Raw genomic sequence first — 26,284 nt, forward strand, 5'->3', positions numbered from 1 at the left:
CGGGGCCCTCACTAACATGCGTTGCTGCTCTGTGTTTTGCTGAGTGGGATGAGCTGTGTGCCAAATTTGTGTGCATGGATTATACAGCGTGAGCATAGGCAGAGTGCAGAAAGGAGGTTGTACAGTGTCCTTTGTGTTTTGACAGCACATAAATGACACTCGCTCTCTTCACAGAATGTTCTGTGTTTTGAAACTCAGTATTTCTCCTCCCAATAGGGATTTTCAAATCTCAATCCCAGCTTATTGCAGAAAATGCTCAGAATAATAAAAATCACTGCTGGGGAATCAGGATGTGCCCATTTTGTTGCCATCACCCTCCTGCAGGGAAGGGCTGTGGCTGCCCCTGTGTCACTGCTCCAGTCAGTCCCAAGGTCATATCACAATGCTCCACCACCATCCCGCCCACTGAGAAGGGGAACCATGATTTCCAACATCCACGGACTTCTGTTTGTAGGGATTTATGGGAATAGGAGAGTTTTCAGAGTCACAGGACCTGTGGCATGGCTGTCAGATGTTTACACATTGTATTTCCACCCAGCAGTCCAAGAGGAAAACAAATCACAAAGAACAGTTGAAGGATATACTAAGAAGAACAGGAACTGGGACCTTGATGGCAACATTTCTGCAGTTCCTTGTGTCTTATTTTCAAAGACAAATCACAAAGGTCATCAGAGAAATCCCATAGATTAGGCCAGCAGCATCCCTTACAGGCAAGGGCACAGGACAATGTCATGGAATCCCAGTCCTCCTTCCATTCCACTGAGTGAGAACTGCCATTCCAATACTGGAGCCAGTTGTGAAATACTTCACCAAATACATGAATAGCTGTTGTAATAGTTTTGTTTACTCCCTATTTTTATTTAAATTACCAGCTCTACTCCCATTAGGGTTGCAGTATTTGCTGTGAGCTCTATAATCAAGTTTTGGCCAGCTTAAGCTTCCTGACAGTATGCAAAGCCTATTAATGTGGTTAGTCTCACCTTGGGGAACCTTGCTGCAGTTACAGAATGAATTTGCACATCCCATTTTTACAAGATAGCCTGCAAGATGGTTGTGTTTTCACAGTATGAGTGTTGAACTTGATGGAGAAAAATGTAACACTGTCATCTTCTCTGTATTAATGCCAGCAAGGGTGGCAGGAGAAGTTATTAAAGAATAGGTCCCATCCCACACTGCACCTTCTCCTTCACCCTCACTTTCCATGTGATTGCCTGAATTTAAAGATAAAACGTAAATGCAATCATTCCAGCAATACAGATCATATTTTCTGTCCCCCAACACTGCACCCAGCAACTATAGAAAGCAGAATCATTTACAATTTGTAACAGGGAGTGTTGCGTGATAAAGTGGACAACACAGCAGACTCCTGAACATGACATTGGGTCACTCAACAAAAACCCCAAGTATCTGAGAAGTCACTTCAGAAACACAAAGTTTACAACAAAGCTTAAGAGAACCAGGCATCAGATTAACACACACAGAGACCAAATCTTTTCTCCTATACAAACAGCCCCCTCAAGACTGTTTTAAGCTCTTTGTCTTTATTAGCCTTAGCTATTAAAGCTAGATCTCCAAACATTTCCTATTCAAAAATAACTTGCCATCTTCCAAAGGATTCCTTGTAAAGCAGTGCAATAAATGCTCATGCCACTAGCTACTTGCTATGTGTTGTAAGACCTGGCTGCTTCTCAAGACCATTTACAAGAGACCTGTTTCTGTTAAATATTCTGGTTTCTTTTACATTTTACATTTACATTAATTCTTACCTATTTTTTTTAACCTGTACTGGTAAAATGCCTATTCTCTACAAGATGCTGCCTTATTTCAATATAATGATCACTATTTCATTTAACTAAAAAGCTCCCTCTCTAAGAAGTACAAACACAACAATCCACCACCACCACAATGCCTGTTAGCTCTCCTCTTTTGGGCAGTTGTGCTTCCTTGAAGAAAAGCTTTTTCATTTGTGTTTACATAAGATCTGTCTTATTTAGTCAATAATACAATGACTCACTTTGGGCTTTATGAGACAGCTGGACGCAGAACACTGAGCAACGAGAACCCCCCCTACCCCCAAAAATATTACTCCATTTCCCCTTAACCCTCAGGACTGCCCCCATTGCAGCTAGCAAGAACACTAAAAGCAAAATTATACCAAAATTGCCTTTAAGGGTGGAAGTATAGCACTTAGACACCATGGAGTGATAATGTACAGCAAAGCCAAGCAACAGTAGAGAATGGAAAACCAGCAGAGCAACCACCAAATCATCCTTACTCTGTCAAAAGCTGGTGCAGCTTCTGGTAGCCTCTCTCCAAGGCCAAGCTCACAGGCGTTGCCCCTTCGTTGTTGTGGATGCTGAGAGCTCCTCTTCCACCCGGCTGCTGGAGCAGAAACCACGTCAGCCGCAGCAGACCCAGCCTCACCGCAAAATGCATCAGTGTTTCCCGAGGGATGTTCTCTGGGAAGGGGAAACAAAAGGAAGAAAGAAATGGGAATTCGTAGGCTTGAGGGTTTGGGGAATGTTATAATCCCACATCCCAGCCCCACCACACACAGCGGCTGGCATGGAGCTGACAGCCCAAAGGAACCTGCAGCACCTGGAAAAACAGCCTGATTGCCAATATGCAGGAGACACCAGTCTTAAAGTGAGGGACACGCTATGGTGGGACTGGAAGTGCTCAGGACCTCTCATGCTGAGACCGACCACTGGTCAATGTGAAAACCTCATCACTTCCTAAACAGCCACAGCCACCACGTGGCTACAGCACGTCCAAACAAAAGCATGGTCAGGTGGGTTTTCCTGGATGTCCAAACCTTCTCCTCACACACTCAGGATCAGGTTTTAGGGACAGACAAATTTTGTTACCTAACGGGATGCTGATCTGTCCCAAGGCATGAAGTAAAAAAAAAAAAAAAATTACATTTCATGTACAAATCCAAAGCAGTTATAAAAAAGAACTGTTTAAAAACTCATAGAGACAAAAAAAAAAAAGTAGCAAGGGTTTTCCTTCCTTGTTTGATTATACCTCAGACCAGCTTTTCTCAGCTTTATACAGTAGCTCTGTCATTGTGAGTAGCAGCATTTATAAACTACCAATCTCCGCTGCTGTTTTTTGTGCTTAATAACTGTGACCTTCTAATTTGGTAAAAGTCACTCTTGAGCCTGAGCTTTCATCTCAGAAAAATATCCCCCTACTCCAAAAGCTGCAGCCCTAGAATGATGCTCTGAAAAGCTTTAACCAGAAATGAGCTCCAGATGCACTGCTGAAATCCAGCATTTGCAGATCAAAGCCTGTTATTTCTGTATGAAAAGCAAAAGCATTTGGGTTAAAAAAACTGCAAGAAATAAAAATTTGTTCTTTTAATTAACAAAGGATTTCAGTATTGACTGACAGCAACAACAACAAAACACCAACTGGGTCTCAGAAAGCCATGCCAATGAGCACACTTGGTATAAACCCTTTAATATCACAGAAATGATTTATTGGGTTATTAATTTGGGTGCCAGCCAAACCTATACAACAGGTTTTAAAATGCATGCACATAACAGCTTTAGGATTTAATCTTGTATTTTTTTTTTTTTAAGAAGTGTGCCCCAAGAGAAATCACTTCTTCAAAGTGCTGCTGTTCTTTCTTACTTTCTTTAGGGACGTCATTAAGACCTTAAGAACAAAGCAAAAACGGGCAGTTCTCCCCTGCCTCACACACAATTTTTCACAACTTTTTGGATCAAATTCTGAATAACTAATCTGTATTCAAGAACCAAAGGCTTTCTGGCACCACTTCTCTTCCAAATGACTCCAAATTAGGTCTCTGGGCTACAAACCAAGCCTTCCCCCTAACCTCCTCATGATTACCGTAAAGCAAAAACCAAGCTGTCCTGAATACATGAGTGTGTCTGAATGGAGGTTCCAGCTGATCAGAGAAAAAGGGAATGACTGAGCTCTCCCAGAGACAAATTCCCAGCCTTTGGCTAAGTAATATGAAGGATTTGAGTATTATTATTTGGGTATTACAGAGCGTAATGATTTAGAAATAGCACAACAAGGAGGTTAATCAATGGTTGCAGCCCTGGATTTAAAGAAAAATGAAAAATAAGACACCATATACACAGACACAAGGGAAAGGGCTGCAAAATGTGGATACAGGTAGGACTTACCCACAGTGAAAGCCAGTGCTCAAAGTTTTACTCAATGAACTTGCACAAAGCTCCCACACTACCTGTACACTGACTGGTAGAGTGAACATAATTAATGTGGTGTATCTCTTCCTACAGAGAGGTAGGAGGCACAATAGCACTTCTGTTAGAGCAAACAACAGCCATCCAAATACAGGATGTGTTGCACTGGTCTGGCCACGTTCTGTTCTCACATGGGATTGCCTGTTCCAGCTGCTTTGTTGAAAGGGAAAATCATCTTCCTAAGCAGAACAGACAGCCTTGCCCAGAGCTGAGCAGTGTAGACCTGCAAAGCATAAGCACAGGTCCCTGGACCAAAATGCTTCTTCCTCCAGCAGCTGAGAGCATTACCAACAGGGAGAAGCATCTTCTGCTCACCAACTCATGGTACACCACCAAACACACACTACCAGCTTCAAGTTCTGCAAGATGCAGGCAGATATTCCTTTTGTCCCTGAGCCAAATGGTTGCCTCCGTCTCACATGTCCACAGATTAAATGGCCCCTCCCAGTTGTCACAATGCATCCCCAGTTGTCCCAATCTGCTCATGACTGCACCTTCTGAGAACATCTTTCCTGTTCTATTAAAACAATCTTCTTTATCATTGAATCAGTGGACAGGGTAGTTCCAGAGTTTGGATGGAGGTGTCTGCAAATGCAACTGAAGTGAATGTGGCCCTGCCCTGGTGCCTCTGGGCAACGCACACAGGATCTGTACAAGAAGAGGTGGCGTGCTGCCACCAGAGCATATTAAACACACAAGCTCACTATCCAATTTTGGAAGGCTCTGCCTGACACAGAACCTGGCACGAGGCCACCCTAACAGATGGGCACAGATGATGGCAGCGAAGAGACAAAGTACTGTACATCCAACAACTGCAGGGGCCCCAGGCAGTGGCTTTGGAAGGTTCTGGAGTGTGCAAAACTTGCATGGTGACAGTTAAAAAGGCATGTGCCATCTGTGGGGCTGGATTAACTACTAATATATAATGAAAATACATCTGTTGGTGTATGGTGTTGCTCAAAACTAGACAAGAGCTGGTCTGCATCAAGTATGGACATTTTGCTGGATAGAAATGGGAGGAAGACAGACAGATCCCTTCAGACTTCCTACCTTCGAAGGGATGAAGCTTGTCACACAAAATGTTGAAAATCTACTCAATGATTTTAAGATCTTGTCATGGTGCAAAATGCATATCCCAAGCATGAAAGAATATCAAAAGCTTTAACATGCAAAAGCCAGAGCTCCTTCTCCTACCACATACCAAGCAAGAGCTCCTCATCTTAAAATGGCTGTTGTTTGAATGCCAACAAGAAGCTTCTGGTAATTAGGAAATTGTGAAAATACTAGACATACAATACTGAAAAGGCCAAGATTGTTTTGTTCCTTTCTTGTTTCCTAGTAATAGGCAAGAGTTGAAACATATGATTATTGCCCCATAATGGCAGGGTACTCTAGTCCAGCTGGCAAAACACACGACTTTGGATGAATTATTTTTGTGTAATTTTCTTCCACTGTGATACATGAACAGACAGTTTATCTGCGCAAATGAGGACCAAATTTCCATAGAAGACTGTCAAATGTACTTTGCTAATAGTAAAGGATTAAGGTTTAAGGTGTTATTAGCACAAAACAAATAAGCATTGAAGGAAAAAACCAAAACCCTTGAGTATGACATGCCCAAGAACACTAAGTAGAACTTTTCATTTTAAACCTGATTAAATAACAGAAAAAACCTAATGCTCCCTTTTAAAAATAAGGTTCCAGATAGAGTAACCTACACCTAATGCTCAGTTTATCCTCCGTGCCCTGAGACATCTCATGAGCCAGCCACGGAATGGGGTAGCATTGCTTAGTCTTCCTGCACTGGTGACCTTTACTAGGCTCTCACCCAAACTCACGTGTACTCAGCAATTTGGAAATCTACCATCAAATCTGGCCTCAAAATCTTGCTTTCAGCTGGAAATGCCCTCACTGCTCAGATCAGTCCTTGAGAAACAAGGGTAAAAAACCCCAGAACCAAGCTGCCACCTCACACCAAGGTTCTAGAGGAAGGCTCCAGCAGACAACTGCACTGCAGAAACGTCGAGGCAAAGATTAGTGTTTGGAGTTATGAGCTCAGCTAATAAAAAGATGTGTGGGTAATTCCTTTCTCAATCTGATAAACAAGAAATTTTTCAAAGCACACCAAAAGATCTCTATGTCCCCATTCCTGCTAATATCAAAGGGAACAGGAACATTCCCCTGCCAACAATTTCTCAGCCACAGACTGAACGGTACATCTCTGTCTTGAGCAGCACATTTCTGATGCTGTCTGAACAAGAGTTGCTTTCTGCTTCCCATTTTCCACTGCAGAGGGCACTAAATTTAGGTATGGAAAAGATTTTTTACATCTTATCAAGGACTGCTGCTGAACAGAGCACTTTGTGCTGACAGCACTGAATGGGCCATGCTGATTTATACCACACCGTGCTTTATCAGAGCACAGAAGCTGAGCAGCAGACTGGAAAGGACATGAAAACCAACCAAAGAACACCTGTAACTATCACACTGAAAGGGTTCCAAGGGAAACTATAACAAGAGTGCAGCAGATGAACAGATTAAAGCTCTGTGTCTGAAATGCATCATCAGCAGCGTAACTTTAGCATCCTTCCATGGGAAAAAAAGGCTAGCTCCTAATAACCAAATTCTGAAAGTTTTTGAAAGCTTTTTTAGGATTTTTTGTTTAAAATAAGATGGTTTTTTTGGTTACCTTCTCTCTTCAGACATGCTCCCTTTTCCTGCAAAAAAACCCCAATTCATGATCTCTATTCGAGGTGACACTCATGTTGTCCTGTACACTGAAATCCTACTGGTTTTGTACATGAAGCTATTAAACCCATAACCCTAATACATTCAGACTATTTCAAACCAGGGCAGAGAGTTTTCCTCTATACCCACCCCCTACCTGGTGAGGTCAGGGAGTTTAATTTCCCATTACTTATTGAAGATGGGTGTTTATCCCATAGCATTTCTTGGAAGCTGTACATATTCAACACATCAGTAACTGCAATCAGTTCAAGTGTTCTATGTAATCTGATGGCCGCCTGGTTATCTGCTTGAAAACCTGGCTCACTATCTCACAGCAGTCCTTACACTCCCAGGGGAATTGCTCCATATCACAGTGATCACAGCAACCCTCTGTCAAAATTAACCAGCTCCTGAAGCACCACCTCAGAAAATGACCAAACCACACAACCAAAAATTAACCATAGCTCTGGGTTTCACCACTCACTTTTAATAAGCAAAATGAAAAGACTGTTTCCTCAAAGGTTTTGTCAGAATATTACTTCCAAGTTATTTAGAAAGTGATCTGTTTACTAGTGATACAATTAAGGTCTCTAGCTTTTCATACCTGAGCCTTAGATCCTCCCTAATTTTTTTCTCCCTTCTTTTTCCCCACTGCAACATAAACAAGCCATAATCATTACTCATACCTCAAAATATTCAGTTGTGGTTTTCTAGTTAGCTAGTTTTCTCTTCAGTAATTTAAAATAGAACATCACAGTCCTGCATTTACATTGCAAACATCCTCAGGATACATATTAAATTTTGATTTCTAGGCATAAAGTGTAACAATCTGTTCCATTTAAATAGCTGCCTTTAAATGCCACTGAGAACAGTAAATAGCCCTACGTTTGACAGCAGTAACAACTATGTTCTTTAGAAAGTTACAGTGCACTTGTAATTATTAAGACAGACATGATTATATGGCACCTGAAAAAAATGCTGTGTTTGGAATACCACAGTAACAAGACTAATCCCTAATTATGGATATTCTGAAATTGTGGATGCCATTTGAGTTCATACAGATAGATAACCAAGAGCAAGGCCCAGGAACTGTTTGCTGTGGAGGAACAGTTTATGGGTGATGAAGAGCACAGTTGTGTCTCAGGGACTGTGCTCCTCCCCAGCCACACACTGTCCTGGGCTCTCTTCTGCCTCCCAGTTCATCCCACCAAATGGCTGAGTACCCTCTGCCTGTCCCAGCAAGAGAATGGAGCCCAAGGACCTCTGATGGCAGGAATCTTAGGTGTTCCCATCCCCACTTCCATGCCTGCATCTGCTCACTGACACAGATGAGTTCAACAGCCCCGGGAGACAGAGCTTGGTGAAACTTTTAGCAGCCTCTCTGCCCTCTGCGGTGTGTGACAGCAGTGAACTCCCTGCCCTCTGCTCAAAGCCTGGCCAGGGCTGGGTGCATGCAAAAGCAAGGAGAAGCCTCCACATAGAGCCACCCCCTCCTCAAAATTCAGCCTGGAGCTGTGCTCAGTGGTAGTTCTTGTACCCAGCTTCTGCCTGCAGAAAGCCATTACTTCCTAACTTTTGCAGAAGTTAGACTCCTACTTCAGGCCTTTGAAAAAATCGACCTTTAAACATGGTTCTCAGCAGCAGCTTCTCTGAGCAGCAGTTCCCCACCAGGCTGTGGTGCTCCGGGAGCTGGCGGAGGCTCCCGGCTCTCTCCTGCCTTCAGAGGTTTTGCTGAACAGCAGCGTTTTGTTTCCAGCCCACAAGAGCCCATAGAGACGTGCCAGCTCAGAGGCAGCGCTAAACATCTTTCAAGAAGGGATCTGACATTTTCTTTTGTTCTCATTTCTATAGTATTTTCTCCTTCGAGAAGGTTATTTGAAGTTATCTGGTGCTGACATTTAGGGAAATGTGAAGCATGAATTGGAATAGCTGTTCATAGGTAGTGACGCAGTGCAGGACAGGGTGTCCCACTGCAGGCACTGGCCAGAATGTGTCTAATTGTTCAAATGCTCCTACAGTGCAATCTTTGCAGTGCTTTTCTCTCTCCCACACACAAATTAACACACAAGCACCAGTATAAGGGTGCTATATTTTAGCACAGGGTTTTTTCTAATCTAGCGCTCCATCATAAACCAGGGACATCTCTTCCATCTCACTCTAGCAAAACAAGAGTTTCGTGACCAAAAGGATGCTTATGCATGCAAATCTTTCCTGTCACAATCACAAAAATTCCCTCAAATTCCCTATGTATAAATATCTCACTGCAAAAAACTACCACACAACTCTAACAAAAAGGGAACCTATTTTATAGCACTAATATTCTTGAATGAAATTGACATTTAGTGCTATTACATTTATTCACTTCTATCTACACACACCTCACCACAAGATGCCGAAACACTCAACAGTAACAGAATTTGGCACTACAGAGCTCCCCCTTCTCACTGTGGATGCCATGGATGCTCCACAGGTCTATTAGCATTCAGAGCCCTGCATAACCACAACTTCCAGGCACACAAGCACATGCTGAGCAAACCAACTAAATCTTATGGCCTGGTTTCCCCAAGTGATAATTTTCCAAAGAACAATCAAAGTCAAAAAGAGAAACCAGCTCACAGCCTTCCTGCAAAATCAGCAACAATTCAGAGTTTCAAAGTTTTCGTTAAGATCACTGTGATCATATTTTTATCAGTTAAACCAGAAATGTCTGAGTTATCTCAACTTTTTTCAAATGCAGAAAGAAACATCATGGACTGCCACACAGAGGAAAAGGATACCAAGTGTTTATCTCCTTGTGAACATACGACAGCTGCTGAATTTCTATCAAGTAACCATTAAATGTGATCAAAAATTTTAATGTCTGCTAACATGGGAATTGCCTGTCCCTGTATTGAGGTCTACAAAAGCAGTTAGCAAGATGGAGAAAGATAAAGCAGGAAAATCTCCTGTGGAAAACCCTGTTGCAGAGAGCAGAACTGAGCCTGCTGCACCAAGCAAGCCACATCCCAGCCCTATTCAAGTGTTTGTGCCAGTGCATCCTATAAAAGATAGCAGATGTCTCACATTCCTGAAGTGAAACTATTTGCCAAAATACCCTGAAAATTTACAGCAAGGATTTGTACATAGTGGAACTAGTCCCACGGTCTCACGTGTGTTTCCCTTTATCCTCTTGTGATAAAATAAGCAGAACTCCAAGAGCATGGACACACCACAGTATCCAGAACACCTCAGCACTTCTGCTTCAGCAGCCACCAGAGACTCTGGGCCAGCCTTGGGGTTTTATTTATAAGCTCTCAGTAGCTCTCTGCTGTGGTTAAGGGTCAAGTTTTCCCACCCTTCCCTTCTTTTATCTGCAAAATTGTCCAGGTTTATTTTGGGGAACTGCTGTGTTAGGCCAGCCAGTGTGCAAGCAGGGAAGTGATACAAATCCTCAGGGGAAGAGCCCCAAGTTCTCCAAGAAAAATCACATGTATTTTTCATGTTACAGTCACTTTGCACCTGTCCTATAAACCCAACATTTACAAGAAACACCAAATTTGCGGCATGAGGGTATTTCTGGGAGCTTCAGATATTCTACACACAGGGTTTTTTCAGCACATAGCACTATGCTGATACACATGCCATTGTTACACATACAAAACCCCTTTCTGGCTGTATGTGAAAATACTGTCAGCTAGTGCTATTTCATAAGAGAAGACCGAGAGAAATCATGAGTCAGTGCCTTTTGTATTTTAAGGTGGCTGAAGGGCAAGGCATGGGATGTGGATGAACATCACATCCCATCTCTGAGCACAGAGGCCACCACACCCTTTGGAAGGTACATAGCGGGTTCCCAAGGCAGGGAACCCTTTCTCCCAGGCTTTTTACCTCTCTCCCAACCTGCAAATCTCACTGTGCCCCAGAGGTCCTCACCGGGCAGGGACTGGTCTGCTCCCAGCACGTTCCATTCTGCCGGCAGCTTCAGGTGTCGAAAGGCCAAGGCCACTTTCTCATCCAAGAAGTCCACGTCTGCAGCAGGCGGCCTTGACCGGTCCAAGAACCGTGTGAAATTCAGCGCCTGCTGGTTGCCAGCACAGGTGGCCAGAAACTGGGCGGCATCGTAGGCTTCGTCCTGGACAAACTGGAAACTCTCTTCTGCCACAACCAGAACGGGGTGACCTTCTCTAGAGGCACAAAGTGCCACCTTCACTGTCTCACAGCAGTCATGGCCTGCAACGCAAAATTCAGACAAATGGTAAAAAAAAAAGAACAAATGGCACGGGCTGAGGAAACACAACTGAGCAATTCCTTTGACACACACACTCTTTGCACTAAATCAAATAAGACCAAGTTATTGAGGGTCACAACTCCAAAATAACACCATCTTTGGAATTCATATGTATCATCAGAGATAAGTATTTCTTATAGACTTTAAAAGGAAAAGATGTATAACTCTTCTCTGTCCCAGTATAAACAAAGAACTATAAGCCACCCAGGCTATTTATATTCAGCAACAAGAAATCTCAAGAGCTTTAAGTAATTTAAGCAAAGATTTTGCTAACATACCAAAATCCAGATTATATGGACAGAGTTTTCTTTCGCAGCTCCACAGGACTCCAGTAACTCATCGGAAACTAGAACCTGCGTGCTGCTAAGCTACATACTCCAAATGCTGTCATGACACTTGGCTTGCACCGAAAACACTGAAATTTCACCTAAAACAAAGGTCTACATGGCTACGAGAGCACAACCTGCCTGGGCATGCCCTGGGTGTGCTCACTGCTGCACCTGCCCCTTGCATTTGGGTTCACACGACAAAACTAAAACTAAGCTGCTTCTGCTAAACAAAAACATGGAAATGGCCACTTTCCATATTTACAAAACAAGAGGGTTGGGAGTTTGATAACTTTATTATTTATTTAGGGCAGGGGAAACTGGAGAAAGGAGGCCCTGGCATGGGAGCAATTTTATTGACTCAGAAACTTGAGAAGAAAAAAAAAAAAACAAAAAACCGAACACCAAACCAAACCAAACACCTTTTTGGAATTTTAAAAGGAAAAATACACTACGTGTCCAACACAACCAGGACTTGTAGTTGTCAGACATGCCCCTTCAATAATAAGGTTTGTGTTTCAAGTTCACTGTGTGGCACAGTTTCTTGTTCCATCCTCAGACTGACATCATGGCTGTTTTTGCCAGAACAGCATGGACCCTGCACTAATTACTGGAAAAGCTTCTCTTTGCCCATGACCTCAGCATACTACCACATTCATGAAACCCTGCTTAATTAAATACAAAATGACGATTTATTTTTAAAGGCTTGGAAATTCAATTTAAACCCCTATTTGTGGTCAGTGGGAAAGTTTCCTTCTTCTGTTGGGGCCTTTTGCTGTTGATTTCCCTGACAAAAGGAAAAATATGTCCCTAATCTTCATGGTCTTTCAGCCAACCTCGCAAATCTGTTCTGAGGCTTTTGGCAGCTGTACAGATTTTGTCTGCTGAAAGAGGCAATCCTGAAGTTAATTGAAAGGTCAAAACTGCTATTAGGACACTGTGGGTAACACCAAAATTGTCAGGGATGAGGCTGTGGCTTCCTAAGGAGAGCAAATGCAGCTGGAAAGGTATCAAAGACAAGTGGAGAAGGGGAGGAAAACACACACAGTTGTTGCTGCAACTGCTCAATACAACCAGGATACTCTGAAGCTGAAAGGTGAGAAAACTTCTTTGCTTCCAGCACCAGGTACCTATTAGCAAGAGGATGATGTGAAAGCTGAAGGAGTAGATTTACTAGTTTGTTGTTTCAAAGAATAGGGGTAGGAAGAACTTCTACTGCTCTTGCAAATACTGCATGTGCACTCCCATAATTACTGTATTAGTACTCAGCTGCTCAGATGAAACCCATTCACAGATTCCACTCATCCCCACAGTAACAGCCCCAAACGCTCAAGGGAGAAGTGGGGATGATACAACTTTGGGGGAACTTGCCTTTAAGGCCATTTAGAACTGTACATGCCTTCCCCTACACCTTTTGGCTTTGCTGATCTTCCCAAAGACATCAAATATGGAGCAGGTAAGACATTAATTTTGTTTGCAGCCTCCACAAAAGCAGTGCTCTACACGCACACTGTGAGAAGACCGTGCCAGCCTAGGGGAGCTGACTCAAATTCTGCGAGCTGGGCTCTCCCTACTGCAGAGCAGTGGAAGGTTGCTAGAATGCAGAGTTCAAAAAAAGCCAAACTTAATAAAAGATTCCTTAATAGCATGAGAACAGCTAAAGCTTTGTTGTTTTTTTTTTTTATTTTTTAGAATATTTTCTGCCTATTCCCATAAGAATCCCATCTGCAGAATAACCTAGAATACGGCTACGCTGCCAGCAGACTTTCAGGATTGAAGCAGCAGGCAAAAATGGCCCATGAGCAGCCAGAGAGAAATCATTTGGGACAGTCACTTCCTTGTCACAATGCCAGACAACTCTGCTATGGGAGCAAAAGCTCCTCCATCGAGACAACAACTACAGAAACGTCCATCAAGATACGTGACCTCCTTAAAGCAGCACATCATGGATGTACACAAAATTCCCTTGGATGGAGTGTGTGTTAAACACCAGCTGCAAAATGAAGGTGATAAAAAGACCATGTCCTGACCTCTGACCAACGAGGAATCTACTGGAACTTCCCCAGATACTGAATGCAGCCTAGAAGAGAAAGTGACAGACCTGACGATCCATGTTTATGTAACAGGATCAAACAAGCATCGTGCTAAACCCTAGGGAATGTTCTTCAGAAGGGCAGCCGCTTGCAATGCTCTGATGTTCTGCTTCCTCACATCTGAGAAGGTGTCAGATGTGGGGGTAAGAACGTGGTACAGGTTCTGCCTTCTGGCAAGCAGTTCAAATGAAAGGGGAGTCAGCATGTGACAAGAGCAGACAATACTAGAAAGATTGCTCAAGAGGTCTCTGCCCCCCTGCTTTGAAACAGCTACAGGAACAATGTGAGCAAACATGTCCCCAGTACAGGAACCTTCTGAAGGAACCATTGGTGGGGCAACACTTCTCACCACACCAAAGACCAACGGCCTGGACTAATATCTGAACTTCTACAACCCTTGTGCCAGAGCATTACCAGAAGGGAGCTGAGCTTTCTGGCACTCTCAGGAGGTAAGTGGTTATCACTGCAGGAACAGCCCACATCTGTTTTCACGAGGTTAAGTAACTTGTGTGCAATCACAGAGAGCTCCAGGCAGTGCCAGAACAGCCAGTACTGCTCCTGTGCCTCATCCTTCTGCTCCGTCTGGCAGGCAGCAGGGCTTTCTTCTAGCATGGGTTAAGCACCAAGTTATGCACTTTGCAACCATCAAGGTCATCAACTATGGACTGCTGCAACCCCCTCATACACCCACCCAGATGTGGAACAGAAAAATGTCTGACATTAAAAAGGAAAAAAAAACCAAAACCTGAGTGTGTCAGCAGGCTGATTTTGGTGTTTTGGTGGAATGGAGTTAATTTTCTTGGCAGTACCTAGTGTGGAGCTGCTTTGGATTTGTGCTGGAAACAGTTTTGATAATCCAGGGATGTTTTCCTTCTGGCTGAGCTGTGCTTACACAGACCTAAGGCCTTTTCTTCTTCTCACCCACCCCACCAGTGAGCAGGATTGGGGCACAAGGAGTTAAGAGGGGACAGAGCCAGGACAGCTGACCCTAACTGACCTGAGGGATATCCCAGACCACATGCAGCCATGGTCAGTGTATTGAGCTGGGGGAAGAAAGAGGAAGTCTCCATTACATGGGATGGAGCCCTGCTGCCCTGAGGATGGCTGAACACCTGCCTGCCCATGGAAAGTAGGGACCTAATCCCTTGTTTTGCTTTGTCTGCATGTGCCTTTTGCGTTCCCTATTAACTTTGTCTCTATTCTCAAGTTTTCTCACTTCTACTCTTCCAATTCTCTTCCCCATGGCACAAGAGGCAGCTTGTGTGGGGCTTAGTTGCTGGCTGCAGTTAAACCATGACAGTCAGGAAGAGCAACGAACCTATTTATAAAGATTTGCATTTTCATAGGCTAAAAACACATGTAACTGAATAAATCACACAGATGAGTGCACCTCAGAGAAGGGATGAGAAATCCTCATGCTTTACAACACCATCAGGTACTCAATACTGCCCAGCACCCCTCTTGACTGCCTTGAGTCTTCTCCAGAAATCAGGCACTTTGGGCAGAATAGCAATCAGAATGATGAAATACTCAATATTATCACACTGGTACCATCCAGCAGTATCCTTGTTCAAGTTTTAACTCTCCTGACAAGATCACAGTGTTTCTCACTAGCTGACATCTCAGACTGCATGGCTATGCTTCTCTTCTTCACACTTCTTTTTTTTTTTTGCCACAGTACAAAATGTGGTCATTTCTATGCTGTCTTGACTATGATAAAAGTCAAATAACCCATCCCTTAGCTCCAGCAGCATTGCATTTTATCTTATTTCTCCTTCTGCTCCTCAGTTACTTTAAATCTAGCTTGGAAACAACTCATGACTTGGAGCTGTTTTGAGAAATACCAACATACTGCAGCAAAAATACAGAAACTAAAAAACTATTTCAGTCTATGCAGAGATTGTGCAGGGACTAATTCTGCTGTGATAAAGCTCATTCCTCATCTATACATCAAACCATGCTTTAAAAATTATTTTAAATGAGACAACAGCTCTCTAACTGAAGAATTCCTAACTGGGAATGAATGGGGACACTTAAATGAAGCTTCCTCTGGGGAACATACAAGAATGAAAAATGAAGACATGGTGCTCTGGTCTGTCTGTTCTTATCCCTGAAGAGATGAGATGCATCAGCATGATATCACAGCTTCCTCTACATGGTAACGATGCAGATCAATGAGCAGGAGAACAGGGTGAGATTTCCCAGCTGAAAGTCATTAGCAGATAAATTAAGGTACAGCTTAGTCCATCTAACTGCTACCTGTGCCTGTGATCTGGGGTGCAGTTAAAAGGGCAGCAGCCAAATTCTTCAGACATTTTCTTGTTTAACAAGGTCTTCGTGGAGACAAAACACCCCTAAACAGAGCTTTATTAAAAGATGATTTCATTTCCTCCTCCTCCAAAAGTGGAAATCCTGTCCAAACCTCCTATTTTCAGAATTCACATTGGAGCTATCAAACAATGGGCCCCCAGCCTGGGCAGCTATTTAAAGCCCTGCTGGAAGCACATGTTTGGGTTTGCTAGGTAGGTGACTAAAGACTAATTGCATCCTCCAAGTTACCATCGTGGACCTGGGTTGAAAGAGGTGTTATAGAGAGATTTAAGGACAGGAAAACCAGACAATAAATGTTATGAACTTCATGAATTATCTCAGATTTGCATCCAAGAGATGTTGCCATCTGGTGGTTTGTGGAAAAGGAAGTCAAGGGATCTCCTGTGACCATCCAAAAACGGGTTCTTTTCTGTTTCAGAAATCCTGAGTTGTGGGTCTGAAAATCAGAGCCCGTCTTTGAAGTGCATTTGTGTAATGTACACAGTTACTGTATTCACTCTTGTGAAACACACAGGGACAGCATCAGCAATGGACAGGAGCCTCTGCTTTTCCTTTCACTGGAGAGGTTAAAGAGAGATTGGAGAGGGGGTAAAGTTTTTTTTTTAAAGGCCCTTTACACACTGTAGATGCCCTAAAAACTTAGAGAAGTGTAAGACCCCACACATTACATCTTAAATAATTTCAACATCTTAAATAATTTCAACACAGATTCAATCACTTTTTCCTGTGACTGATGTCATCTGGTACTGGCATCATTTCCTTTTAATTACACTGCCTCAAGCAATTAAATACACCGAAGAGGATGAACTGCAAAAAGTCTTCTTGGCTATGCTGTTTTAGTCTATTTTAGGGTTTTTTTTGTTTCATAATTAAGAGTATTTTCAAATCCACAACTGGTATTGCCAAGTGGCCATTTGTTATGCAACTTGTTTACCCTTCTGGTCTACCAGTACAAAGATTGTAATTCATGAAATACAGCTTTTTCTATGAAGAGTTGTTTCTTAGGGGAAAACAAAGTCTGTGGTAGAAGTGAATAAAGCATGACCATATGTAAAGGATTTTGCAGTAAAAGAAAAGTTTGAAATGAAGAAATTTCCAAGCTAACTGAAATTAATTTTTGTCTATCCTTTTAACTAGCAGAAAGAAAGTAAGGAGGAAAAAAAAAATCAAAAAACAACAACTCTGAGAGCTATGAAATTAAGAACAAGTTAAAGACTGAAGCTGCTTCTCTGCCTTAGCTCAAGCAGGGAGAGAAAGCTCTCAGTGAGTCAAGGCACTTGGAGTCAACGGGAATGTGTCAGCCCTGTGGAAACTGCTGGCAAGCAGCTACCAACAGACAGACAGTCTCTCAGCTACTTTTTCGACTTCCAATTTTGATTCTCCTCCCCTTTGAAACCCACACAAGAATCCTGCACCTTTTGAGAGCAACAAACGTGAAAAAAGCGATTTTGGTATTACAGAGCTTGGAGTAGATACAGCACATTGCAACAGCACTCACCAAGGCAATTACATCTCACAAAATTTACCTCTTGTTTTGGTGACCTGGCTCACAGACAGGGTATTTCTTACCCTTCACTTATTTGATTAGCAGCTGCTGCAGCTCTGGATTTCTGGACTGTCTCTTCCTATTTGAAATTTCATTTCAAATTTCCCCCGCGTCTCCCACACTTTCCAGACTACCAGTTGCTAAATGCAAAAAGCCAAATACATGTCCAATCATACAGCTGCTATGGTGATGGCATACAAACTTGCACTAGATGCACCACACAAATACTGGAGCTCCCAGCACATCAGCTCCTGCAAGAAAATTTCCCCAAATCTCCCCAGGAGCTTCCCGATGCTCAGAGGCCTCCACTGGCCACAGCAAGCTGTGGTTGGGACTTTTGACTTGTGTGGACAGTGATGAGGTCATTCCTTCTTCTGCTGATTTGCTTGCCAGATCATGATTTGAGGACTTTTATTATTGGGTTGGGTTTTTTCCCAGTGGGAAAAAAAAGCTGCTCTAGCAGAGAGGCAGGAGATGAGGCTGCTGTCTTGCAACAAAGGTTTCACTTCCCTGCTTTACACAGATTTCCTCCACTACCACATGCAATCTGCTTGGCCTCAGTTACCCTCCCTACCCTGCAGAGATGGTGGGAAGAAAAAAACGCATCCAGATTATGGCAGTCTCAGCTGCTACAGGAATAAGGACTTGCAGAAAAGCTCAGTTAATGACCAACACCAGTAGGACGAGCATCTGTGACCTAAGAGGACACATCCATCCCCAAGAGTACAAATTCAGCAGCCAACAACAGTTTAACCACAGCAGCAGAGATGGTATCATTTCTCTGCTTCCCTCCCTGCTCAGACCTCTGATATTTTCTTAACACCCCAACTCCAGTGACCAAGCTTTTGCACTAACGAGATCCACACTGGAGCAATGCCAGTGCCATTACAGCTCCACCTTAACACCGTGTCTGATAAAACAGTGCTTGAAATTGTTCTGCAGAACTACACAGTGCCTCTGGAACTGAGGAAAACTGCTTCCACTAGGGAGAATTTCAACCAGATGATTTAGAGATTGAAGAAGTGTAACAGTGACAGTAAGGCCACCAGTTAAAGAAGGTTTTGGTAGCTTTTTGCTGAGACAAACAGAAACTTCGTTGGATGATGTAACCTGGTGTGTCCTTAGGCTGGCAAAAGAGCTACTGAAAGCACACAAAACATCAGCTCCTGGCTAATTCTTGTATCTCAACAGCTAATTATGACACTTCAAGTTATGACTGACCAGCTAAGATGAGAATCTGTTTCTTACATGGAGAAACTACTTCCCTTAAATTAACACAGCCAACAGCAGAGCAGGATAAATAACCCATCCCATCCTTCAGAGCAAGTGCATAAATACAGGTAAGTATTCTGTACTTTGAAGAAGTGATGAATCTCTATTTATCCACATTTTCAGGTAAAATAAAGCTGCTCCCATAAATTTACCATCAAAAGTCCTTTTTTTCGTTATATACAGAAATAAAAGCTCACATTTGAACAGTAGTATGGACTAGACATATTCAGTGTCTAAGGCTGATGATAAAAAAAGCATAGGAAAGAGGCAGATTGCTCTCATAATTATATAAAATGCAGCAGTCATTTAATTCTGCAGAGATAAGCTTTTATTTGGGTATAGTCTTTCAGGATATAGAGAATTTTCACATACAATGAGAATTTATGAGGTATTTTGACAGCTTATATTTCCACTCCATTTTCTCTAATTCTTCACCTAAAACAACTTTATGTTGTTAAGATTTCTTTTTAAATGTGATTTTCTTTGAAAGCTTTGCTAAAACATTCTGATTAATTTTGGCAGCAAATGTACTGAAATAATTTGTCTTTTACACCTCCATATATCAAAAACCTACTGAAAAAGACAAGAACCAAAAATTACAAATCTGGGCTTGTTTTGCTTCAGCTTTAACAGAATTACAGTCACCCCTTTCAGCACAGCCACTGATGGACTTCATCTGAAGTCTCCTGGGGACCATATGAAATATTGAGGACTTGGGGCAAAAATGAGGGAAGAGTCTTCAAGTGCAGAAGGGATGAAGAGTAGGTTCAAGGGAGGCAGAGAGGCTCCTGAGTGAATCAGCCCTTCCTTAATCCACCTGAGCTGTCCCAGAGGAGCAGCTGTGCTCCCAGGGATGTGCAATGCTCCTTGCATCACAGGGACAACTGAAAGATGCTTGGAGCTGGAAGTAAAGGGTGAGATTTTGGCTAAAAGCTGCTTGCAGGAGATTCCTTGCAGGGCACTTGCTAAGTGCCTGGGTGTTGGAACAAGGGCTGGTCTCACACACACTGTGTGTTGTTCATGGCTAATCCCAGCGAGGTCAAATAACGCTCTGAGTCACCAGAGCCATTGCCAAGGCAACTGTGGAATATACAGAGTAAACACATGATTACAGATTCACTGAGCGTCCAGGAAGGAGGAGGAGGAGGAGGAGGAGGAAGAGCTGCATTGAAGTAAGTCATACTTCCACTGAAATCAGTGTAGTCAGTGCTGAAACGACACTGGACAAAAGCACGGGTGTCAGCAGAGGGTATGAAAAAAATTAGGCTTTTCCCATTTTTTCCTTTGCTTTTCCCCAGCACCCCCTTCATCACTGAAGTGGTTTTTTTTCTCAGGTAGTCTCACCAAAATGAGGTATGAGCACAGATGAGAGTGTTGTCCACATGGCTGCTTTACATCTGAGACGTCACCTCTTCCTTGCACCACAGCCCTGGACAGGGCAGGAATGAGACTACCTTTCTGGAAGGTCCCTTAAAACTTTGTCTGAAACAAGCTGTATTTTGGGACAGCAGCCATCCTGGTCTAGCATCACGTGCCACAAGATCATGACTAAACTGGGTAAAAAAAAAAAAAATCCAACAAAACAATCCATTCTTGCTAAAGGAACAATTGAGAGAAATTCCCTCTTTTCCTTTTGAATCATGAGCGGAGTCAGATTTCCCACTAACAGCGACAAAAGGAACTGCAGGGAGCCCTCCCCAGTGACTCAGTTTTATCTGGGGCTGGCAGGACAGGCAGTGCCCAGAGCATCACTCTGGTACCACCTGGCAGCCACCGCCCTGGCCACATCCAGCACTGCTCCGAGGACAACAGTGATAGGAAAGCATCGTTCCTGCCCGGAAATCCCATCCAGCACGCTGGTTCCCACATGGGCTGAAGGGAACACTGAAGCTTTTCAGTTCCTTTCTTGGCGAAGCAGCCACAGCCCCGAGGGAGAGGTGAAGTCATTGCAAGCAGGGCTGGCAGAGCCCCACGCCCACCACACAAAAGCAGGGAAAGAGTCACCCCCTCTCCCTCTTCTGGGAGAAAACAAGCACTAATCTAATTGATTGCACGGGGCTCCAGTCATCAGTAGCCATAAAAAGACTTCTCTTCCCAAGCCAACTGAACAACATGAACAGCACAAAAAGAGGAGGAAATGAAAAAACGGAGTGGCCAACTTTTAGCCACTCATTCCCAAGAGAAAAAAAACTCCAAATTTTACTCCACGTGCATCTCTAACAAAACAATACTTAGGAGGTAGATGAAAAGACCAACCCAAGAAAAACACTTGATGGCCTGACTTACACTGTGTGTAGTGAAAATGTCAGGCGTTTTTCTCACACTGGTAGCAATGTGCTGCATAGCAACAAGTCAGAATGAAAGGTTAATGGTGAGGACTGCAGCCTGGAACACGCTCATTCCCACGGTCCTGAAGTCACCAAAGGGAAATGCCCCGATTCGTTTTGTTTTGTTGGTGGCACAAAGGATAAAAACGGTGGTGGGCTTTCATTTGGAAACCACCTCATCCAAACCAGCCACGGAGAGACAGCACCAAGCAACACATCACCTGCACTGCAAGAGCTCCAGAAACGCTGTGTGGGCTCTGAGCTGAACAGGATTTAGGGGAAAGGGCTGTATTTCACCAGGAAGACAGCAATGAACCTCATCGAGTCAAGTGGATGATAAGTGTAGCTAACAATTACTGGGCCCTACACCATTTGGGCAATAGCATCTCTAAAATGGCAAATGTGTATTCCACCATCTTCCTTGCGTTTAAAAGCTTTTTCCTACATCTAAAAGTAGCTGTGAATTTTCTGTAAGAGATCACACAGTTACATATTAAACAACTGCAATCTCAAAGTCATATAATTCTAGTGAAATCAAGAAAGAGGTTCTTAAAAGGCAAAAGCAGTCATCCAAACCACGTGTTCTACTCCCTGTGAATGTGTAAATGAGGAAAAAGACAACCAAGAAAAGCAGCATTACATTCCAGTCCACTTGTAGTAACCAAATTTCACACACTGATACACTGACATGCAAAGAAAGGCAATTTTTTACCAGGAGAAATTGTCTCCAGACTCCCAGGATTAATCTTTCTCGTGCTTGTGCAGTGTTGGACAGTTGACCCAGTGAAGACCAAATAAAAAACTACATCATCTTCAACTTTATCTTCCTCAGTCAGCTGCACTGTAATAATAGAGTCACCCTAGGAAAAAGGACAAGAAACAAGGTTAGGTTTACCATGACCAAGATCTGCATCATCTAAAATAAAACTACTTTTCCTACAAGGTTCACACTCTCCATTCATACACTCCTTTCACAAGACTCAGATATGCAAGTCAACTTCAGCATCAAAGCCAGCCAATATCCAGGAAATATGCTGAACTCAGCTCTAGGAAGAGACATGTAGCAATCTCCAGGGTATATTCAAAACAACGACTTAATATGCTGAAATCACACCGAATCTAACAAACATGTGCACCCCACATATATACAGACATATCCCATCATATATGCATAGGTGAAACAACAGAAATGAGATAGTGGCCTAAAATTGCCTCTGCCTTCACAAAGTTGAAAAAATTCCCTAACTCTTGCTTGAGTGTTCACATTTCCCCTGTCCAATCTAGCACTGCATCCATAGTTCCAACTTGATCACTGAACACATCTCTCATCCACAATCCATCAACACACAAAGATACCGAAGTTTTACATCCACTAAGATTTTTTTTCCACCTTCCTTACAAAGAAACAGTAACTGTGGTGGTACAGACAGTGGCAGCTCTTCTCATTCATCTATAAGCTCATGCCTTGGTGAAAAGCTCTGTGTGCTAGCAAAACCAGTAGTTCTTCAAGCTTTGAGAAAAAAACTCTCATGATCTGTTGGTTGAACTCTCCTGCTTAGTATTATGGAGGGTTTATTTCAGTATCTCAGCATATTTTATCATTTAGCTCATCTTTGCTCTCAGGAAAAATTATAAAGGGCACACATGGTTAAGACAGTTAACCCAGCAAAGGGTACACTAAATACATCTGAAATTCCTACATCTGCATGGAAAAGAACAAGGGCAATATGAACCAACTTCAGTTTTCCATGGGGAAGGGAAAGGAAGGAAAGAGGATGGCTTACAACTACTGCAGAACTAAGTGAAGCATTTTCATTTGATGAAAAAAATCATAGACTCATTTAGGTTGGAAAAGATCTCCAAGATCATCAGGTCCAACTGTTAACCCAGCACTGTCGAGCCCATCACTAAACCATGTCCTCAAGTGCCACATCTACACATCTTTTAAATGCCTCTGGGGTCTCCCCATACTTCATTTATCAGCCTGAAAAAATTATATAAACTACGAGACACTGAGAACAACAGTCTGTGACGTGACCTTCTGTCCCTTTTCTGTCGAGATCAGAACCAGGTGGATGCCCCAGTTTTACACTGCAGCTGTGGCTGCCAGCTCTCTGCCACCACCCCACTGAGCACACGGTTACAGCTGCCAATCTGGGAAAGATTTTAGTAGTATTATTATTATTACTGCAGATTATGCAATTCTGATTGGCATATTCAAGAGTATACACATGCCATTTCCTTTAAAACTTCCCCATTAAGATCCCTGAGTTCATCCCTTCTCTTTGTCAAATACAACTACTGCAGAAAATTCCCAGACTTCCAGGCCCTCCCGTACATCCGTCCCGCGTTAGCATCGCTTCCCACGCTCTGCCTCACCTCTCCCTCTTTTCTCCCTCAGCTCCTTTTACGCTTCCACCTCCAGTTTACGTCCAGTTCTCCTCTGATCCAGCCCATCTGGCACCTCTTGCCAGGGGCAGGACTGCACCTTGTTTTATAAAAACAAGATTTTGCAGGGCAAGTACACAACCAGCCACTGGTCTTAAAAGGAAATATGTGGGTCAGTGCTGTAACCCAGGAAAGAAAACCATATATTCAAAAAAAAAAAAAAAAAAAAATTTAACAGAGCAGTAAGTGTATTTCGCATTTTCAGAGGTTGTAGAGTTACAAATGGAAATTTTAGGAAGGTCTCACGCGATAATATCAGACCAGAATTCCAGCTGGGGAGAAAGGAACCATATAGCAAAAGTCTCTCTTGTATAGAGTCAGTGTTAAAACAAAAACAGGTGCAAAAAGAAATAAATCAGGCTTTAAATTCAAGCATGACCAGTTCACATACTGAGTTGAAAACTAAATATTCCATTTCAAGCAAATGGATCCAGATTTGAGCTGATGTTCAAAAAAACAAAAGCACAAGTTTTAACCTACAAACCCTTTGTGCTTTGGTTTTTATGTCTTTGTTCAAACTGTTTCTCCCTCAAGGCAAGAACATACACAGTACTTAAACAGATTTAAAATACAGGTGACACTTCAGAACACTCACCAACAGCACTGAGTGTTTAACGTGCTAGCTGTTAAAAGAGATTTTTCTTTTATTTAACTCAGAAATCAAGTACAGCTGGTCTAATTTTTGTGAAATCAAAGCAAATTTACATAGAGTTTTTGTGAGAAGACACCTGTCTATCCATGCAAACTACTTGGATTTCTAGGAAAAAGCAATTTAATTTGCATCAGTATTGCAAAAGACAATTTGTATATTTTGTTATTTACAGGAAACCTAGTAAATACATGTAGAGAAACCTCAACACCAGAGGTTCCACATAACCTGAAATCTAAGCTAGAACTTAAGACATATAGCTGAACTTCTTATTTAGATACCTGACCTAATTTTGGAGGGGGAAGGTGGTCAGACCAGTGACTGCCAACAGATCTTTCCAACCAACTCATTCCACTCCTTAGACTTTAATTCAGTTCATTTCAGTTATTGTTTAAGTCTAGGGGGAGCACAAATTATCATCAGCTGCTATCAATTTAAAAGGCTCTTCAGCAGTGTCTGAGCAGCAATTCATGGTGGGAGGGTCTCCATCACCCTGCTCCCACCTCTTCTAGAGGACACTTCAGCTAAGACTGTGGAACACTGAGCATCTTATTTACTGGATTTTTTTACTTTAATTTTTAAGTTGTCTCCAAATATCTTTGGTAAGACTGATAATGTGTCACTTCACTGCTGTGTGCTTCAGTTTACTTACAGGTGTCACCTGAGCTAACTCAGTCACTGTGCCTCCTAAAGGTCACTGTGCTGATGTGATCCCAGATCCCAGAAGCAAAAGACCCTCCTTCTTCAACATATCTCTCTATCTCCCAATTACTGACAATTTCAATGTTCACTGCCAATTCTAATTCGATTTTTAAGTTATTAAAACAATGTATTTATGTGGAAAGGAAATAACGCACAGAACAAACAAACCCCTCTCTTTCCAAGATTTTTGGAGTTAAAGAAAATCAGTTACAAATGCAGCCAAATTCCTCCAACCCACATAGAAGACTTTCCAACAGCCCTATTGCATTCAGTCTCCAAAAACATTTTAATTGAAGTATGTTTACCTTTATTCATTTAATATTGTCCAAAAAATGTCATCTGTTCAGTATCACTGCCACACAAGGTGGTTATTATAACCCTTCTTTCATCCCAAATGGCTAGAAATGGGAGGCCAGCCTGCCAATATCCCTTTGGTGAAAGTACAGACAGATCAAAGCCATTCTCTGGAATGCTCCAACAAATAAGAATAATTTAATTTCAAAACTAGTTTGGATCAACTAATATTTACTTGGCTTAAAGCCTATTGGAAATGAAAACATTCCATCTTGGTCCATTCATGAAAGAGGCCACTCTGTCCCTTGTTTGGATCTGAAAAATCCCTGGCCTTAAATGTAACGGGATGTAAAGAAGGTGGATGTGGCTCTTTCCTCTACTCATACTCCCTTTTCCAAACTGAAGGGAGAGCCCAGTCTGCCTCACCACGGGACAGGTGAATTGGAAAAGCCAAGCCTGACCTTGAGCCTTAAACTAAAAAACAATTCACAAAGGGATTTTAGAGTCGCCCATCTCTGAAGTTTTGGCTTAGTAAGGCAGCAGAAATACAATTATCTCTAAAAAGGCCCAAATGCTGTTATTAGAACTAAACCCCAAAACTATTTAAACAAGGCACCTGTTTGCCAGGATAATTTGCTGGCATTAGCACAACTCCACCTTTTTAGGTATCAGTTTTTCCAACACTGCAGTTAAATGCGTGTGGATTGTGCCTAGGCAAAGCACAAACAACTCTGAGCAAGCCTGTTAAAATGGACTATTTACCTTCAAAGGCTTTTCTTTTTTAATAGATGACCTCAGCAATATTTGGAAGTGACAATGAAGTGAATAAAATCTTTAAGCTCAAAAGAATTAAGATCATTTATGTTATCACCTCAAAAACACTATTCACCTTCCAAAAGGAAATAAATAATTGTTTTAAGCATGTAAAGACATATTTCTTTTCCACTTGTGGCTCTGGAAATATGTCTGGTTTGGGGTAATTGGTCATCATTTGGGACCATGAAAACAGCCCTGGCAAATGCAGAATTCCAGACTTCAAGATGAAAACCATGAATTTAATC

General features: G+C 42.5%; 1 protein-coding gene across 7 annotated transcripts in view; it reads right to left on the minus strand.

Annotated features, from left to right (window-relative positions):
* AKAP13 (A-kinase anchoring protein 13) overlaps positions 1–26,284 on the minus strand; it is a 206,373-nt gene that overhangs the window by 112,768 nt on the left and 67,321 nt on the right. For all 7 annotated transcript variants that reach the window (XM_069026211.1, XM_069026215.1, XM_069026214.1 and 4 more), the window contains exons 5-7: positions 21,843–21,990; positions 10,881–11,177; positions 2,276–2,459 (exon numbers count right to left, since the gene is read on the minus strand). In XM_069026211.1, coding sequence (XP_068882312.1) covers positions 2,276–2,459; positions 10,881–11,177; positions 21,843–21,990 — 629 coding nt within the window. The remainder of the gene's footprint in view (positions 1–2,275; positions 2,460–10,880; positions 11,178–21,842; positions 21,991–26,284) is intronic.

This window comes from Aphelocoma coerulescens, chromosome 10, assembly GCF_041296385.1.
Source record: "Aphelocoma coerulescens isolate FSJ_1873_10779 chromosome 10, UR_Acoe_1.0, whole genome shotgun sequence".
Taxonomy (NCBI): domain Eukaryota; kingdom Metazoa; phylum Chordata; class Aves; order Passeriformes; family Corvidae; genus Aphelocoma; species Aphelocoma coerulescens.